Raw genomic sequence first — 21,077 nt, 5'->3', positions numbered from 1 at the left:
CGACTCCTCAATCTCCATTTGTAGTCAATCTTTCAAAATCTCTCCCCGCATGCCAAAGAAGCAAAAATGTCTTCTACTCGTGGCAGAGAATACTGCACAGTACACAGCACTGGGTCAATGCTCACTTTGAAATCCCCACATATTCGAACAGCTCCATCCTTCCCTTTCTTGATCACCAGGTCAATGGGCATGGCCCAGCCACTCCACTTAACCTTGGAGAGAATTCCAGATGCTTCCAACCTCTGCACTTCAGCATCCACTTTAGGACATAGTACGTAAGGCAATGGACGAACTTTGTGGAATCTTGGTGTTGCTGCTTCATTCAATTCAATTCTGGGCTTCATGCCTTTGAGTTTACTGATCCCCTTCTCACAAACACCTTCTCTCATTAGCATTAAGCAGCTGCGCCACTTGCTGATGAGTACTACAGTTTGGACTGCTGTTGCCTGTTGACGCTACACGGAGACCTTTGAGTGCCAGTCTAGTTGAATTTTCCTCAACCATTCATGTCCAGAAAGTTTTGGCTCTCCACTTTTCAATACATAAAGCTCCACCTGCTGTGTTTGGCCTCCATATGTCACATTCACCTTCAGTTTGACTTTGGGGGACACTTTTTCATCTGATTAGGTCTTAAGCATCACCAATGTGCATGCACATGCGTAGAGAACAATGCATGTGCAGACAACAGATCAATATGTAGTGCTGGGGGGGGGGGTCATTACTCTAAAAGAAATAGATCCATGTATCACAGAACTTACTATTTAGTGATATACATTTTTTAAAAATATCTGAAAACTAATAATAACAACATATGCATTTAATACTCTGCCATACTTTGAGGAGAGCTCTAGTGAATAGCTATTTTGGGAGTTAAAAACTAGAATGATTGCTCTTGATGAGGTGGCAAATGTTATTTTGGTTCTCATTGCAAATAGATCCACTGCTGGTTAAAAAGCTAATCATAGTTAGTCAAGCCTAAAATGAACTGAAGCAACTCTGCATAAAATTGAGATATGAGAATTTTCACTCTCCCATCTTTATGGGTGAATTTTTCAATATGTAAAAGAAAAAAATAACTAAAAACTTTCATATTTGAAGTGACTTCAAACTAGTGGTGTCACTTTTGAGATAACAAAGTTATACTTTTTTTTTTTTACGGATTTAAAAGGCCACACTATTCCTACTCCTAAACACCACCACCAAAACAAATATGCTCCACCACTGCAGGCCCAGAGGATGGTGTGCGTATGTACCATTTCTCAGCTCATGGGCACTGGCCAGAAGTGGATAAATCCAAAGAACTTATTAAACGGTGAACAAGAAACCGAAGCAATAGAAATTTAGCCAGACGGCGGTGAATCTATGGAATTCATTGTCAAGGTTGGCTGTGGTGGCCAAATAACTAGGTATACTTAAGGAAGAGGTTGATAGGCTCTTAACTAGTTTGGGTGTCAAAGGTTACATGGAGAAGGAAGGAGAATGGGGCTGAGAGGGATAAAAAAAACACCATGATGGAATGGCACAGCAGACTCAATTGGCTGAATGGCCTCCTTCGAGGTAGACTGTTATACTAAGAGTAGTCCTGGGTTCTGCCTTAAAATGATTATGTATAAAGTAAATGTAATGTATATTTACTAAATTAGTTTTACCCAGAATCCAGTGGTTCAGTCAGGAGAGTTTATAGAAACATAGAAAAACTAATGCACAATACAGGCCCTTCAGCCCACAATGCTGTACTTCCATTAGAAATTAGCTAGGGTTACCCATTGCCCTCTAATTTTCTGAGCTCCATGTACCTGTCCAGGAGTCTCTTAAAAGACCCTGTCGTATCCGCCTCCATTACCATCGCTGGTAGCCCATACCACGTACTCACCACTCTCTGCATAAAAAACTTACCCCTGACATCTCCTCTGTACCTACTTTCAAACACCTAAAAACTGCACTCTCTCATGTTAGCCATTTCAGCCCTGGGAAAAACCCTCTGACTATCCACACGATCAATGCCTCTCAACATCTTGTACACCTCTATCAGGTCACCTCTCAACCTCTGCCACTCCAAGGAGAAAAGTCTGAGTTCACTCAACCTAATCTCATAAGGCATGCTCCCCAATTTAGGCAACGTCCTTGTAAATCTCTTCTGTACCCTTTCTATAGTTTCCATATCCTTCCTGAGGTGAGGTGACCAGAGCTGAGTACAGTATTCCGTGGGGTCTTACCAGGGTCCTATATAGTTGTAACATTACCTCTCGGCTTTTAAACTCATTCTTACAGTTAATGAAGGCCAATGCACCGTATGCTTCTTAACCACAGAGTCAACCTGCGCAGCAGCTTTGAGAATCCTATGGACTCAGACACCAAGATCCCTCTGATCCTCCATGCTGCCAAGAGTCTTACCTTTAATACTATATTCTGCCATCATATATGACCTACTTATTTATCTGGGCTGAACTCCATCTGCCACTTCTCAGCCCAGTTTTGAGTCTTACTGATGTCCCACTGTAACCTCTGGCAGCCCTCCACATTATCCACAAAACCCCCAACCTTTGTGTCATCAGCAAATTTACTAACCCATCCTTCCACTTCCTCATCCAGGTTATTTAAAAAAATCACGGAGAAGGAGTCCCAGAACAGAGGCACAACACTGGTCACCAACTTCCATGCATATTCATGAATCATCTACAACCACTCCTTGCCTTCTGCGGGCAATTCTGGATCCATAAAGCAAGGTCCCCATGGATGCCATGCCTCCTTACTTTCTTAACAAGCCTTGCATGGGGTATCTTATCAAATGCCTTGCTGAAATCAATATACATTACATCAATTGCTCTACCTTCATCGATGTATTTAGTCACATCCTCAAAAAATTCAATCTGGCTTGTAAGGCACGATCTGACTTTGACAAAGCCATGCTGACTATTCCTAATCATATCATACCTCTCCAAATGTTCATAAATCCTGCCTTTCAGGATCTTTTCCATCAACTTACCAACCACTGAAGTAAGACTCACTGGTCTATAATTTCCTGGGCTATCTCTATTCCCTTTCTTAAATAAGGGAACAACATCTGCAAACCTCCAATCCTCCAGAACCCCTCCCGTCAACACTGATGATGCAAAGATCATTGCCAGAGACTCAGCAATCTCCTCCCTCACCTCCCATAGTAGCCTGGAGTACATCTCGCCTGGTCCCGGAGACTTATCCAACTTGATGCTTTCCAAAAGCTCCAGGACGTTCCTCCTTCTTAATCCGCTGTAAGTCATCCCTACAATTGCCAAAATCCTTTTTTAGAGTGAATACTGAAGCAAAGTATTCATTAAGTACCTCTGCTATCTCCTCTGGTTCCATACACACTTTTCCACTGTCATACTTGATTGGTCCTATCCTCTCTGTCCTCTTGCTCTTCACATACTTGTAGAATGCCTTGGAGTTTTCTTAATCCTGCCCGTCAAGGCCTTCTCATGGCCCCTTCTGGATCTCCTAATTTCATGCTTAAACTCCTTCCTGCTATCCTTATAATCTTCTAGATCTCTGTCACTACCTAGTCTTTTGAACCTTTCTTAAGCTCTTCTTTTCTTCTTGACTAGATTTTCAACAGCCTTTGTACACCACAGTTCCTGTACCCTACCATCTTTTCCGTCTCATTGGAACGTACCTACGCAGAACTCCACGCAAATATCCCCTGAACATTTGCCACATTTTTGCCATACATTTCCCTGTCAACATTTGTTCCCAATTTATGCTTCCAAGTTCCTGCCTGATAGCTTCATATTCCCCTTACTCCAATTAAACGCTTCCCTAACTTGTCTGTTCCTATCCCCTTCCAATGCTTTGGTAAAGGAGAAAAGAACTGTGATCATTATCTCCAAAATGCTCTCCCACTGAGAGATCTGACACCTGACCAAGGAAGTTGAGTTTCAGAACTTCACAGAGAACCAGTGGAGTAGATGGGATACCAATTCATGGACACGTGGCTCATTTGAATGTAGGAGTAAGCCTTTAATGAGTGAAGTAAACTACCACCTTGATTCAGTGAACAGTAGAAGTTTGGAATTCAGATGATGCCAGGTCATCATAAATTGTAAATTTGGGATTGATGGATTGTTATTAAGGGAAATGGGACAACAGTTATTACATCGAATGAAGTTGCAGATCAGTTGTTTGGGCAGTTTAATAGCCTCAAGGCATATGTGACCAAATTGTACTCCTGCCTCTCTGGGGATTGGCTGATTAACATGTAAACACACCCTTATTCCACATTCCTGTTGCCCTTGCCTAACAAGGCAAGAGCTATTTTCAGTGATGAATTATTCCTAACATGAGCAACCAGCCAACCTCAGTCAAAAAAGCCTGCTTGCAATTACCCTCTCTGTATACCTCTATCAAATCACCGCTCAATCTTCTGCATTCTAAGGAACAAAGTCCTAATCTATTCAATCTTTTCTTATAACTCAGATCTTCCAGTCCCAGCAACATCCTTGTAAATTTTCTCTATACTCTTTCAAACATCTTTTCTGTAGGTCGATGATCAAAATGGCACAGAATATTCAAAATAAGACTCATCAATGTCTTACACATCGTCAACATAACGCCCAACTCCTGTAGAATACATTGATTTATGAAGGCCAATCAGCTATAAACTTTTTCTACAACCCGATCTACCTGTGCAGCCAACTTCAATGAATTATGGATCTCTATTCCCAGATCTCTTTGTTCTACTGCACTCCTCAGTGCCCTGCTGTTCATTGTGTAAGATCTACCTTAGTTGGTCCTACCTAAGTGCAACACCTCACACTTGTCTGGATTAAATTTCATCTGACATTTTTAAGCCCATTTCTCTAGCTGCTCTGCTTCCTTGCTGTCCCTTACACCCCCAATCTTGGTGTCATCTGTAAATTTGCTGATCCAGTTAACCACATTATTATCCAGATCACTGGTATACAAGATGACAAACAACGGACCCAGAACCAATCCATGCAGCACTCCACTAGTCACAGGCCTCCAGAAAGAGGCAACCATCTACTACCACACTCTGCTTTCTCCCACAAAGCCAATGTCAAATCCAGTTTACTACCTCATCTTGAATGCCAAGTAACTGAATCTAACTGACCAAACTCCCATGTGGGACCTTGTCAAATGCTTTACTAAACGTCTATGAAGGTCAATATCCGCTGCCTTGCCTTCATCAATATTCCTGGTAACTTTCTTGAAAAACTATTAAATTGATTAGACATGACCTACCAAACACAAATCCATGTTGACTATTCCTAACCAATCCAAATACTCACATATCTGGTTCCTTAGAACATCTTGATTAACTTTCCCACTACTGATGTTAGGCTCACTTGCCTATTGATTCATAGTTTATTGTTAGAGCTCTGTTAAAAAGCAGAACAACATGAGCTATCCTCCAACCCTCTGGTACCTCATCTGTTGATAAGGCTGATTTAAATATCTCTGCTAGGGCCCCTGTAATTTCTGCACTTGCCTTCCACAGGGTCCGAGGGAACACCTTGTCAGGTCCTGGGAATTATGCACCCTAATTTGCTACAAGACAGAAAATCCCTCCTCCTGTGTAATCTCTATAAGATCCATGACCTTGCTGCTGCTTTGCCTCACTTCTATAGACTCTCTGTCCATCTCCTGAGTAAATACAGAGGCAAAAAATCTATTTAACATCACCCCCATCTCTCTTGGCTCCACACATGGATAGATTAAGATTCTGATCCTCCAATGGACCAAATTTGTCCCTTGTAATCTTTTTGCTCTTAATACATCTGAAGAATCCCTTAGGATTCTCCTTCACCTTGTGAAAGCAACCTCATGCCTTCTTTTAGCCTTGTTGATTTCTTTATGTGTCCTCCTGTATTCTTATACTCCATAGTCACTCCATTTGTTCCTACCTGCCTTTACCTACTATGCAACACCTATTATTTTTTTTAATTGGGGCCTCTATATTTCTCAAAAACCAAGGTTCCTTAAACCTGTTATCTTTATATTGCATTCTGGCAGGCACATACAAGCATTGTACTCTCAAAATATCACTTTTGAAGGCCTCTCACTTAGTTCGTACACTGTACCAGAAAATAGCTTGTTGCTATTCACACTTGCCAGATCCTTTCTAATACCATCAAAACTGGCCTTCTTCAATTTAGAATCTGATCCCACAGAGCAGACGTATCTTTCTAAATATTCTTGTAAGATATTAAGCATATTCACTAAAACTTGAGTATGTGCAATATCTCATTATAAGTCAGGCACTTCAATGCATCCTGTGAATTTAATACTTTTGGCTTGTACCTGGGACAGCACATCCATACATATATTTTCTAAACCACATGATGAAGGGCATGATGCTAATTCTATTCTACTAAAATGACTTGAATATTGACTGTGCAGGTGAGCTCCTGAATGTCTTTTTTTATGGTGCTCAGTGAGGCTGTGCCGGAGGGGATGGTCGGAGGCTCGGAGGTTCGATGGACTCGGAGTCCGCTGCCTGTGTGGGATGACGAGTCTATTGGGACCCTGAGGACTTGTGGAAACTGTGTGGTGGTTTCTTTCGAACTTATAGTCTTTTAACATCTTTGGACTATTTTTACTGTGCCCATGATCTGTTTCTTTTTCATGAAGGTCATATTTGTGCAGGTGTTGCTGCACAGTAGAACAGTGTACCATCACTCCAGAGTCTGCTAAATCTTCCTGAAGGTCTTTTGCAGTCAAATGGGGGTTTTGATTTTCCTTTCTAGCAATCCTATGAGCGTTCTCTTGGAAAGTTTTCTTGGTCTTCCAGACCTCAACTTGACCTCCACCATTCCTGTCAACTGCCATTTCTTAATTAGATTACAAACTGAGGAAACGGCTAGCTGAAAACACTTTGCTATCTTCTTATAGCCTTCCCCTGCTTTGTGGGCATCATTTATTTTAATTTTCAGTGCTAGGCAGCTGCTTAGAGGAGCCCATGGCTGCTGATTGTTGGGACAAGGTTTGTGGAGTTAGAGTATTTATAAAGCTTTGAAATTTGCATCACCTGGCCTTTCCTAATGATGATTGTGAACATGCCATAGCCCTAACAAGCTAATTAAGGTCTGAGGTCTTGGTAAAAGTTACCTGAGAGCTTAAATCTCTTGGGGTGCCCTAACTTTTGGATGGTGCTCCTTTTTTTCCCCACTCTAAAATTGTACAAAACAAAAATAATACACTAATCTTGCTCAAAATGTTGAAAAGAATGTTTCATCTTTAACCTTATGAGTTTTGGAGATCAGTTCATCTTCTACTCACTTAACTATTCACAGTAACAGAAATTTTGACCAGGGGTGTCCGAACCTTTGCATGCCACTGTATATCTGTGCACTTGTAATGCTACTGTGACACTGTAATTTCCTTTGGGATCGATAAAGTATCTATCTCAGTAAAGCCACATCCATTATTAATGACCCCCACCACCCAGGACATGCCCTCTTGTCATTGTTACCATTGGGAAGGAGGTACAGCTTCTTCCCCTCTGCTATACGATTCCTAAATAGGCATTGAACCCATGAACACTACTTTTTTATGTGTTATTTTTGTACTAATTATTTTAACTTAACTATTTAATAGACATTTATATATACTTAATATAACTCAGCTTCTTTCTCTATATTGGTTTATCATGTATTTCATTGTGTGTGTGTGTGTGTGTATGTGTAGGCCTCCGTTAGTCTCGATAGACCATGGATTTGTGTCTTGGAAAGTTTCCAGGGCACAAGCCTGGGCAAGGTTTGTTTTATTTTAATGGAAGACCGGCAGTCGCCCAAGCTGCAAGTCTCCCCTCTCCACGCCATCAATGTTGTCCAAGGGAAGGGCATTAGATTTCATGGTACTGCTGCCATAAAATTAATAAATTTCATAACATAGGCCAGTGATATTAAACCTGATTCTACCTTATGGCAGCAGTGAGAAAAAGAACATGGCCTGGGTGGTGAAGATCTCTGATGATGGATGCTGCTTTCCCAATGCATCATTTCATATAGATGTGCTCAATGGCTGGGAGGGCTTTACTTGTGATATAGTGGGCTGAATTCACTCTTTTCTGTGGGATTTTCTGTTCAAAGACACTGGTATTCCCATACCAGGCCATGATGCAGCCAGTCAACCCACTCTCCACCTACACATTATAGAAGTTTGTCAAAGTTTTTGATGACATGCCAAATCTCCGCAGACTCCTAAGGAAGTAGAGGCTCTGCCAATTATCAAGAGTTGTGAGGGCGTGCTATGATCTACATTAGATATCACAATTAATTACTTTAATTTGCCATCCTTGCTTCTGTAGAATTCTTCTAAATATATTTCTTCTGAACTGCGATCAATTGCAGCCTGTAATTTCCATTTTAAGGATGTATTTTTGAGCCAACTAAATGATCTGGCACTTTGCAATCTCCCATGGAATTTGTCAAAGATGAGAGCAGAGAGTACAGGGATGGTCATCGATTCCTGATGGCAGAACGCAAACCTGTGGTTGGCTCCATTACTTTGCGCTGATTAAAGCATCAAGCAGGATTAAAATCGCAGATGAGAGTGGAAAATGAACAGGTGTTCAGAGTTGGCTGCCTGCGTTTGACCAGCAGAAGGTGCAGATGTCTTGTGTTCCATGCTGCAAGGTTTGGAAGCAACCGTGGGGCTGCTGGATGGGCTGAATGCACTCTGCGGTTTTGGACTCAATTTCAGGGACTCTGCAGTTTGTGGTCCACGTGTTGTTCTTTACTACTTACGCGACTGACTGAAGCGCTTTGGCAGCTGTGCACTGCAACCATTGGATTCCTGGACTGGCTCCTTGGCTGTGGACTCACTTTTGGAGACTCTGTGGTTTGATATTTAATGTTCTGTGTTCATTACTTGTTTACTTTTTACTGTTTGCGCAATTTGTTCTTTTACTCCCCCCACACATTGGGTGTCTGATTGGTATTTGCTTTGTGGGGGTTTTCTTTAAACAGGTTCTATTGTGTTTCTTTGTTTTGTGGCTGAATGCAAGAAGATGAATCTCAAAGTTTATACTGTATACACACTTTGATAATCAATATACTTTGAACTTTATTCTACTAATGCACCTATGATTGCTTTAATTATTCTCTTAAGTGATTTAAAATTTTCTGTTTTTTTAATTTTGCCCCTGTACAAAGCATGGTTTCGACTATATCTAGAGTATTGTGTACAGTTCTGAATTTCACATTGCGGGATGAATGTGGTAGCAATCGGGAGAGTATAGAAGAGATTCACTAGGATGTTGCCTGAATTGGTGGGGGGGGGGCACTATAGTTATAAGCTGCTTTATTCTCACTGAGGCTGAGGGGTGACTTTATAAAGGTTTAGCAAATTATGGGGCACACAGATAGGTCGGACATTCAGAATGATTGTCAAAGTATATAGGGAAGTGTAGAACTTGAGGGAAATGGCTCAAAGTGAGAGGGCAAAAATTTAGAGAAGAACTGAGGGGTAAGCTTCCCATATAGAGTGGTAAATATCTAGAGCGAGCTGCTAGAGGAAGATACGATTACAGTGTTTGAAACATGTTTAGACAAGTACTTGGATCAGAAAGGCGCAGAGAGATATGGACCTATTGTGGGCAAAAAGGATTTGTATAGATAGGCATTATGGAAGAGTTGCACAAAAAGGCTGTACAATTCTATAATTCTATGATTCACAGTTTTTTACACCCCTTCTAGCTTAGAATGATTAATCTAACTGGATTAAAAATCAGTTTTCAATTGTAGGGCTTGTCTCTTAAATATTCTTCAGGGACCTCATTTTTCACTGCCATTCAAATCATTAAATGTATTTTTACTTGCCTCTTAATACCAGTTCTTCAAGATTATTTTTATAATTCCAAGCTGTTCAATTATATACTGCATGCCACTGTATGGGAGTCAGGAAAGCAGCGTATTTTGAAAGGATAATACAAAGCATATTTAAATTAACTACTTTCAACACAATAGTTATTATTTTTTTGGAAAATTGGAAAGAAAAACTGTAGATATGTGCACATATTAATAACTTTTTCAAACAGAATTCATTAAGCTAATTCTATAGAAAATAATTTTTTTTTTTAAATCCATGGTCAACTCAAAAATAAGTTTTAAAACATAGAAATAAAGAATTTTCATTCTAAGGAAATTGCCTAGACAGATATCAAACCATTAAGACCATAAAATCAAACAACCACATCCAAAATAATTCTGTGCCCTTAAAGTCAGCATTGCACGATTGTCTCAGATTAACTAGTCAGGTGTTTCAAAATACCAAGTTCTTCAACATTTTCTTATCATTAAAAAACTTTAAACATAGGTTCTGAAAACATTCATGTGCTTGTTGTGCATACCTTGCAAAATTTGTTAAAAAGCAAAAAAAAATTGTCTTTTAATAAATGTAGAATGCTATTACAATATTCAAGACAGCTGAACAATTTGTCATCCTTGAAAGCACATCTTGGTTTCTATGCACAAAGAACATAATTTACAATACGACAATAAACACAAAATTCATGGAAGTGCAGTAAAAATACACACACACACACACACACACACACAAATAATGTGGTTAGTGCAAAAGCAAGCACAGCAGTCAAAAGCTCAATAATCAACATTAAAGAGCATAGTTAAGGTTTAGGAAAATACCCTTTGCTCCAGTACAGCAATGCAACAGAATCACAGATTAAATATTCATGTTATTTATAAATAAAACAGAACTGCCATACATTTAATGGGATACACTGCAGAATAGGCCCTTTCAGCCATACCGCCCAGCAATCGCAAATTAATTCTAGCCTAATTGTGGGGCAATTTACAATGACCAATTAACCTACTAACTAGTATGTCTTTGGACTGTGGGAAGAAACTGTACCTGGAGGAAACCCACAAGGTCATGGGGAGAATGTACAAACTCTTAACAAGCAGTGGCTAGAATTGAACCTATATTGCCTGTACCGTAAAGCATTGTGTTAACCACTACGCTACTACGTCACTCATTAGTTACTTCGAATCTTATATAGATTTAATTTGAACTTCACTGGGAAGACGAACATTTGGTGCCGTTTCTAAGTGATCCCGAAAAGGTATTAGTTCCCAGCTTTAGTTACAGCAATGATTAATGATCAGTGATGTATTTACAAGTCAACATGATGCGTGACTTGTGGGGGCTCAAGCTGCAACCTCTCTTTGTTGCTATTTTTCAAGCCTACCTTGGACATGGACATTCGTTTTGTTTGTCAATCACAAATACGAGAGATTCTGCAAATCTTGGAAATCCAGAGCAACAAACACAAAACTCAGCAGGTCAAGCAGCATCTATGGAAATGAATAAACAGTTGATATTTTGGGCCAAGACCCTTCTTCAGGACTGAGAAGGAAGGGCTAAGATGCCAGGTTATAAAGGAGGGGGTAGGGGAAGGATGCTAGCTGGAAGGTGATGGGTGAATTCAGCTGTGTGGGAAAGGTCAAGGCTGCAGAAGAAAGAATCTGACAGGAGAGACTAAACAATAGGAGAAAGGGAAGGAGGAGATGACCAGGGGTAAGTAATAAGTAGGTAGGAAGAAGTGAAAGGTCAGTGAGCAATTGAGGAAGGGAGGGGGGAGATTTGTTCACTGGAAACTAGCCTCTTTCCCCTCCCACAACCTTTTTATTCTGACATCTTCCATCTTTCTTCTTAGTTCTGATGAAGGGTCTTGGCCCGAAAGGTCGACTGTTTACTCATTTCCATAGGTGTTGCCTGACCTGCTGAGTTCCGCCAGCATTTTACTTGTATTAGCCCATCTATTTATGCTCTGCTATGAGAAGCACTAATATATATATAAATACATTTAAATATTTTTGTTGTTAAAAAAGTAATTCAATGGGGGAAACAAAGTCACATCATGACCCAGAGAAACCATGTTTACTTGGTGTGGATGCAGAGGTGGAATCTCATAGAGCTTCTGGGCGTGCCTAGTGGGGCTTTAGTGGGAACCAGGGAACACACTAACATGTCTCAATAGAAAGCATAGCTGGTTGCCTGGTGGAAGGTGGAAATAGGCAAGAAACAGTGGTACTGTCAGGCTCCTGACTAAATTATCCAGAAATTGAATAGCCTTTAAATATCTGATCTCTGTAAATAATCAAGGTCAGATAATCATGCTAAGTATTTTAAACATTAAAAAAATTTAAAATTGAAATAACATTAATCCTTGAACTTAAAATAATTTAAAAAAAACTTAAATTCACCATTTCAGACCGAGAATCATTCTCCAAATCATTAGAGCCATAGGGTCATAGCACACTACAGCAAACAAGCAGGCCCAGTGGCCCATCTAGTCCACCCCCAGTCCCATCGATCTGCATCCAGACCACTGAGATCCTGGGGTCAAATCGAAGCATTTATTCCCCACGAGTCAGCACTGGTCATTAAGTCTTGTATTAAAAGTGGGCATCTGTAAAGCCAGAACTTAATTATTCAGTGTAAATGGCTCAACACTTACGATTCCCTTCGGTACTGCCAGCAGCAGCCAACGTGACTTAACTCATTATTTCCATCTCTTTCAATACATATGACATTACATCATTTCATTCTATCTGACCTTCGATACTTCCACCAATTTCTGTGTAGGTTTCCCTTTAATACTCGATGCCTTACTTTGTCTAGCAGTTGTTACATGGAAATTACTCTTGTAGTCATGCTATGTTACCTTTTCATCAGTTTCAAAGGGTATATTTCAAAGGACAGCGGCTATCTTTTATTAGGAGTTTGAGGAGATCCGGTATGTCACCAAAGACACTTGCAAATTCCAATTGGTTGTATCACCATCTGGTGGAGGGGCCACTGCACAGGGTCCAAAAAGCTGCAGAAAGTTGCAAACAGAGCCTCGCCAGCACCAAGGACATCTTCAAAAGGTGAAGCCTCAGAAAGGTGGCAACCATCATTAAGGATACCCTTCATCCAGGACATACCCTCCTCTCATTGCTACCATTGAAGATGAGATACAGCTTCTCCACCTCCATCAGATTTCTGAACAGACAATGAACCCATGTACATTACTGCATTATTCTTTTTCCTTTTTTGTCCTCTTTTTGTACTACATACACATACACATATATCTTGTTATAGTTCGTAGTTTTTTAAATTATGTATTGCACTGTACTGCTGCTGCAAAACAACAAATTTCATGACATATACCAGTGATTCTAATTACACAGGGAGAAGAGCAAATTTGGATGAATGAAAAATGATCAGAATCAGAATCAGGTTTATTATCCCCAGCATGTGACATGCAATTTGTTAACTTAGTGGCAGCAGTTCAATTCAATACATAATCTAGTAAACAGAAAAAAATAATAAAATAAAATAAAATAATAATAAATAAACAAGTAAACCAATTACGTATATTGAATGGATTTAAAAAAAATGTGCAAAAACTATATTTAAAAAAAAGTGAGATAGTGTCCAAGGGTTCAATGTCTATTTAGGAATTGGATAGCAGAGGGAAAGCTGTTCCTGAAACACTGATGTGTGCCTTCAGGCTTCTGTACCTCCTACATGATGGTAACAGTGAGAAAAGGGCGTGCCCAGGGTGCTGGAGGTCTTTAATAATGGACACTGCCTTTCTGAGACACCACTCCCTAAAGATATCCTGGGTACTTTGTAGACTACTAGCCACGATGGAGCTGACTAAATTTACTAGATTTGCAGCTTCTTTCGGTCCTGTCCAGTAGCCCCTCCATATCAGACAGTGATGCAGCCTGTCAGAATACTCTCCACAGTACAACTATAAAAGTTTTTGAGTGTATTTGTTGACATGCCAAATCTCTTCAAACTCCTAAAAAAGTATAGCCACTGTCTTGCCTTCTTTATAACTACATCGATATGTTGGGAGAAAATATGGGATATGTTGAGTTAATTTAATGAGTTAATTCCTCAACCTACAGACTCATTTTCAAAGACTCTACAAATCATGTTCTCAGTATTACTTATTTGCACATTGGCTTTTTGTCCGTCATTAATGTATACTTTTTCTTAAATTCTATTTGTATTTCTGTATTTTTCCTGTAATGCCTGCAAGAAAATGAGTCTAAAGGTAGCATATGGTGACACTTATGTACATTGATAATATATTGACTTTAACACCTATCTTAGTGTCATCTGACACTGGTATAATTCAGTCTATTTTGCTGAATAAGATGATGACTACCCATTTTCCATTGTTTAGCAGTGGAAAGTTTCACAGCAAAGTTTAGATTCTGCAGCAATCTCTGTAGCTTGGAGCAAGCAGTGCACCATATTTATCAGCAGTAAGCCAGCAGCTAGCCAGACCAGTAGTTTGAACTGGTACCTGATACGACGATCTGCGGAACATCCAGTATGTTACCAAATGAAGCAGTTTTACGGTGGCCTCGTTTTGGTTTTGGACGGGCTGCAAAATACACACATACAGGTACGCATGCAACAAATAGCTAAAACAGTTACGAAGCACGTTACAACTTAGAAGAGTGCCATTCTCCTCACAAAACAGATTTTACATGGGTCTAGTTCATGCACAACAGAAGGGCATCATGCAAAAGCAAAATATGTTTCACTTGACCCAGACATGTTGCACAGGGAAAGCACATTTAAAGCACAAAACAGCCAACTTTGTGGTTGACAAAATAAACTTTTGAAAATCACAAGGCAGAGCTTCATCACATATACATACTTCTAAAATACTGAATTCAAACAGTATGGTTTAAACGGTACTGTGCAGCACAGTGCAACATTTAACTTTTGATATTATTGATATGGTTGGGGAAATTAAACAGTTACAATGGAAGAAGATTGACTGGAGATGTTTTGTCACAACTGTAGGAATCCACCATTGGCTAGTTCTGGAGACACCATTTAGCTGCAGTCAATAATATTTGTAAACTCTATGAACTCTATGTGACATTAGTAAACATCAGTAATGTACATAGTTACAGAAAGGTATAAAGGATTGCCAACTAAAAACTAGCACACACAGTATTAATTGGTTTTAACCTGACAGTTTGACATGAAAACAGTTAGCTTTAGAAACCAAAAATAAAATGCTTCTTTCCCCCCCAATCAGATGGAAGTTCTAATTGTTATAAGGTTATTATTATGTTATGTATCACCAACCCTTTACTAGAAGATTTTTACCTGTTGTCGCATTCATGATTCTGGCTTCCAATTCTGAATAATTGCTGAGGTCAGCACTTAGTCTTTTGCCTTCCAGAGTAGCGGCAGCTGATTGTGTCCGTCCTCCAGAGAGGCTCTCCACACTGCTCCCTCGAGACAGCGGCAGATTTAATCTTGCAGAGTCACCCTGTTAGAACAGCTACATTACAGCAGGGTGCAAAACCACAGTATGTGTTTCTACTATTAACAGTTTTGCTTTTTGATCAGGCAAACAGTGAGCAAAATAACAGTAATAATTTATGGTTAGCACATACCTGCTTGCATGTTAATTGTGGATCAGTGTTTTTGATGGGGGGTGCTGAGTACATTACTATCAACCATTCAAGTTTGCACCTCCTACCCTCCTTTATCTATTATCCCTGTTACGGCACTGTAAAAACTTTAAATCACCTTTTAAAATAATGTTGCAGCTATCTCACAGCTCTAGCATCCAGCTCAAGCTTGATAATGATTTCTAAGTCTTCTCTGTGACTTTGTGGGTTTCTCCCAAATGCTTCAGTTTCCTCCCACATCCCAAAGCTATTTTAGCTGTTAGGTTGATTGGCTACTATAATGAACCCAGTGTAGGTGGCTGGTGTGGGAATCAGGAGGTATTTATTAACATACATGAGAAAACAACGTAGAGACAAATAGGTTAGGGCATAGGATTGATAGGAGAGCTGACAGTGACTTGCTGACTCATTAAGGGAGCGTCACAGAGAGCATTCTCACATCAACAATTACTATCTGGTTTGACGCTACATCCTCTCACGAGAGAACTACAGCAAACTGCCAGGTCAGCAGAAAAGGTCTACCATCAAAACAGGATCTGTATGTGCCCAAGACAAAAAAAAAAGTGGGCAGAAAAAAATCACTGCATACACTACCTACCCGGCAAACTGCCTTTTCCAAAAGCTCTTTTCTGGAAAGCACTACAGGCCTATCAAAACAAAAACTTCATGCCATCTTAATAGTCTCTTCCTCCAGATAGTTAATCTGATCAACCTAACGCTGCCTGGCCTGCTGAGTTCCTCCAGCATTTTGTGTGTGTTGTGAACTCGATCAACCATTCTAGTTAGCACCTCCTCCCCTCTATTTATTACCCCATCACTGCACTGTAAACACTAAGCCACTTTTTATAATACTGTTTACATTGCAAATACATGCTGGTATATATATATATATATATGTACATTTTATTCCTTATCTACTTTAACCTCCAACTTTATTTTTTATATAAATCTTTATAATTGGTGAATGTTGTTAAGTTTGTTGAATGTCATGTCTTGAACCATCATACAACAGGACATTTCTTATACATGTATATATATGGTGAATAAAGATGATCCTTCATTCTTGACCTATTTCAAATCCTTAGGAAATATGAATACCTTGATAAGTATATTTATATTTGTATCACCCTTCACTGGTCTATGACAACTGGGGCTGGCTCTTGGAAATTAGAAAATTGTTTTGAAACTGATAAATTCTGAAGCTATCGCTAACAATATATACGTTTCTAGCCCTATTTTGTATTTTTCCAACATTACTGGTGTTGCTTAAACTGCAGTTTCTTTTTCTCATAAAAGGAAAGTATCTCTCTCTATTGCAGTCTCTCTTTCACGCACACTCATATTATTGTGTTGAGTCCTATTCACTATTCCCTATGCTTAATTATATCCGCTACACTCTTGGTATTTATTTCCAGAAGGAGAAATGAGAAAAGGAATCCAGCAGTTTATTTAAATCCGAGAAATGGAAAGTTTGAGAAATTCTCAAGAATCAGTCTGATCCAAATACATTTAATTAAGAGGAAAGTGGACAGGGGTACGAGGGAGAGGAGTCCAGAGGATTTGCAGTGATTTATTGTCATGTGGAAAGGAACACAAGGTGAGCACAAATACCAGTATGAATTCATTGGGGTAAAAAAAGACAGTTTCCATGCTATATACTTAGTGTAATCTTATATTTTGTTTCTAATTGAACTTTTGAAAAAACATTCTGTATAAGCAGCTTTCATGGATTGATATAAATTTAACAATTTTTTTGATTTAACTGCTTATATACACATAAAGAGCAGGATGATCACATTTCAAAATGTATCAATACATCTGCTTCAACACAATTTTATATTTTGACACATCTTACTAATGAATACTTTCCCCATTGTTTTAAGTCAATGATGAGCAGTGAAAGCCTGGGTAATTTTGTTACTCCACATTTAGATCCTTGGCCTCACTCTTTCACCACAAATTGAAAAAAAACAAGATTATTACATCTTTACATAACACTAGTTATTTTGAGTGTGCTGCATGTGGACATCCTACACAACCCCAACTTTCTTATTTACGCTAAAGCCGTACTATGTCTTCAGGGAGGTGAAAGGAAAATAAAACTTCTGTCAATTAAGGAAAAAAATCTGCAGTGGCTTACTCCAAATATAACTGAGCAACTTCCAGGAAATAGTGACAATTGGTTAAAAAAAAACCCCACACACAGAATTCTGGAGGAACTCAGAAGGTCTGGTAGCATCGATGGAAAGGAATAGAGTCAGTGTTTCGGGTCAAGACCATCCACTTCCATAGACGATGCCTGACATGCTGAGTTCCTCCAACATTTGGGTTCATTGCTCTGGATTTTCAGCATCTACAGAATCTCCTATGTTTAATTAAAACACGGATGCACATTAATTTGAATTTGCAATCACGATTTCTTCCACTTGCATGAATCATGTAGACCACTTTTGAGTATCAGCAATAAATTCAGACTTATTGTTTATATGGACATGTATGAACCATTTCACTGTCACCCTAGCAACATAATTTAAACTTCTTTCACGCTTTCCTCAAGGCATCTTTTCTTTGCAATTATGGCTGTTTCACGTTTTGTCCTTCGACAATCTTTCCCAGCATTTCATTCTCAATTTGGCTGCTTAGCATTAAAATCCAGGCACTTGTTTATTAATGGAACAGTTTCACAAATGAAATCAGCACAATTAACGTTTTAGAAAACAGCACCAGAGCTAAATTTGTACATTTCTGCTTTGTCTAATTTTATGAATTATTGAAATGCCGAGCATACAAACTCTTGGCATAAAAAGATTATAATTTATTACAATATAGCCATTTGTGGGAGACAATTTAGCAAAATGTCACTCTTCACAAGAACACCTTTGAGGAAAAATATCAAAACGATTAAAAAAGGGTGAGCTGGAACAGGAAAAGTAATAATTGCCATAAACCAATGACAAATTGGTACAAAGAGGATGTTGCAATTGTGAGTTATATTTGAACCTCGAGTAAAGTGAACCTTCTCTGCTGTCAATGGGGATTCTATGCAAGTTCGGGCAGTCACAGTCCAATTTTTGGAGGCATTCAAAAGCAATGCAAAAGAATGGCTGGATACAAAATGAAACATATACAACTTTCTTAGGAAGTACATAATGTTGAGACACAAGACTTCTATATAATATATAGATCAGAAAATAAATAGTATAGTGCAGGTTTAGGCCCTTCAGACACCATACAGGCAGCAACCAGCATGCCAACCTGAACATCCAAACTAATCCCACCTGTCTGCACATGGTCCATGTTCCTCTAATCCCTGCTGGTTCATGTATTTGTCTCAATACTTTTTTATGTTTTATGCTGCCTTGAGCACCTCTCTCACCTTAAATCTGTGCCCTTAAGTGTTCTATTCACCACTCTGGGAAAAAGATTCTGCCTATCTATACAATCTATGATATGCTTAGTTTTATACACTTCTCTCAGGTGATCCCTCAGCCCCAAATCTCCAACTTTGGCAACTTTGTTTGGGCCCATACTCCAACTATGTTTGTCCAAATTTCCTGTTTTCCTAACACACTCCATTCTATTCAGCAACCTGATAAACCTCCTTCACACTCTCTCCAAACACTCAACATCCTTGCTATGGTGTAATGATCAGAACTGAAGTTCTCAGCCTGAAACATTGACTGTTTATTCACTTCCACAGATGCTGCCTGACCTGCTGAGTTCCTCCAGCATTCTGTGTGTGTTCCTCTGGATTTCCAGCATTTTGTGAGTGTTACTCTGGTTTTCCAGCATTTGCAGAGCCTCATGTGTTTACAACGTCCTTCTTAATTTGGGAAACTATCAGTCTGTCTCCAGCTTTGGTTTAATTGCATACCATAAGACAGAGGAGCAGAATTAGGCCATTCAGCCTATCGAGTCTGCTCTGTCATTCCATCATGGCTGACCCCAGATCCCACTCAACCCTATACACCAGCCTTCTCACCATTCCTTTGATGCACTTGCCAATGAGGACACTATCAACTTCCGCCTTAAATATACCCACAGACTTGGCCTCCACCGCAGTCTGTGGCAGAGCATTCTACAGGTTCACTGCTATTTGGCTAAAAAAATTTCCTCCTTACCTCTGTTCTAAATGGTCGCCTCTCAATTCTAAGACTGCGCCCTCCAGTTCTAGATGCCCTCACCATAGGATATTTCCTCTTCGCATCCATCCTACAACATTTTTGCATTAAGTCCTTTTAACATTTGGTAGGTTTCAATGAGATCTCCCCAAATTCTTCTAAATTCCAGCGAGTACAGGCCCAAAGCTGCCAAACACTCCTCATATGTTAACTCCTTCAATCCCAGAATCATCCTCATGAACATCCTCTGGACTCTCTTCATTGACAAAACATCCTTTCTGAGATATGGGGCCCAAAACTGTTGACAATACTCCAAGTGAGGCTTGACTAGTGTCTTATAAAGGCTCAGCACTATTTTCTTGTTTCTATACTCTATTCCCCTTGAAATAAATGACAACATTGAATTTGCCTTCTTTACCACAGATTCAGTCTGTAAATTAACCTTCAGGGAGTCTTGCACGAAGACTCCTAAGTCCCTTTGCACCTCTGATGTTTGAACTTTCTCCCCATTTAGATTACAGTCTGCACTATTGTTCCTTTTACCAAAATGTATTATTATACATTTCTCAACACTGTATTCCATCTGCCATTTTTTTGCCTATTCTTCCAATTTGTTCAAGTCCAGCTGCAATCGCATTGCTTCCTCGGCGCTACGTACCCCTCCACCTATCTTCATACCATCTGCAAATGTTGCCACAAAACTATCAATTCCATTATCTAAATCACTGATAAAAATGTGAAAAGTCCCAATACTGACACCTAAGGAACATGACCAGAAAAGGCCAATTTTATTCCCACTCGCTGCGTCCTGCCTGTCAGCCATTCCTCTATCACGCCAGTATCTTTCCTGTAATGCCATAGGATTTTATCTTGTTAAACAGCCTCATGTGTGGCACCTTATCAAATGCCTTCTGAAAACCCAAGTAAATGACATCCATTGCCTCTCCTTTGCCACCTGCTTGTTACTTCCTCAAAGAACTCTAACAGATTTGTCAGGCAAGATTTCCCTTTACAGAAACCATGCTGACTTTGACTTATTTTATCATTAGTCTCTAAGTACAGTACCCCAAAACCTCATCCTCTGTAATGGACTCCAACACTTTCCCAACCACTGAGGTTAGGTTAACTGGCTTATCATTCCCTTTCTTTCAGCCTCCTCCCTTCTTAAAGAGTGGAGTTTTTGCAATCTCCCAGTCCTCCAGGACCATGCCTGATTCAAGTGATTTTTGAAAGATCATGACCAATGCATCCACTATCTCTTCAGCATCCTCTCTCAGGGCTGTGGGATGTAGTCCACCTGGTCCAGGTGACTTATCCACCTTAAGCCCTTTGAGTCTGCATAGCACTCACTCCTACTCCTTGACATTCACAGATGTCTGGCATACAGTGAAGACAGATGCCATTTCCTTGTCCCTCAGCATCATTTTCCAGTGGTCCAATATCATCTCTCACCTCCCTTTTACTCTTTAAAGAACTGAAAATTAGTATCTTGCTTTAT

At 39.6% G+C, this 21,077-nt stretch overlaps 1 protein-coding gene across 4 annotated transcripts in view; it reads right to left on the bottom strand.

Annotated features, from left to right (window-relative positions):
- map3k7 (mitogen-activated protein kinase kinase kinase 7) overlaps nucleotides 1–21,077 on the bottom strand; it is a 135,344-nt gene that overhangs the window by 30,775 nt on the left and 83,492 nt on the right. For 2 of the 4 annotated variants that reach the window (XM_059981397.1, XM_059981398.1), the window contains exons 11-12: nucleotides 15,148–15,313; nucleotides 14,327–14,407 (exon numbers count right to left, since the gene is read on the bottom strand). In XM_059981397.1, the coding sequence (XP_059837380.1) occupies nucleotides 14,327–14,407; nucleotides 15,148–15,313 (247 nt within the window). The remainder of the gene's footprint in view (nucleotides 1–14,326; nucleotides 14,408–15,147; nucleotides 15,314–21,077) is intronic. The other 2 variants (XM_059981399.1, XM_059981400.1) reach the window with 1 other exon arrangement.

The sequence above is a fragment of the Hypanus sabinus genome, chromosome 10 (assembly GCF_030144855.1).
Source record: "Hypanus sabinus isolate sHypSab1 chromosome 10, sHypSab1.hap1, whole genome shotgun sequence".
Lineage (NCBI taxonomy): Eukaryota > Metazoa > Chordata > Chondrichthyes > Myliobatiformes > Dasyatidae > Hypanus > Hypanus sabinus.
The sequence above is the reverse complement of the archived record's forward strand: the minus strand, read 5'-3'. Positions and strand labels throughout refer to the sequence as shown.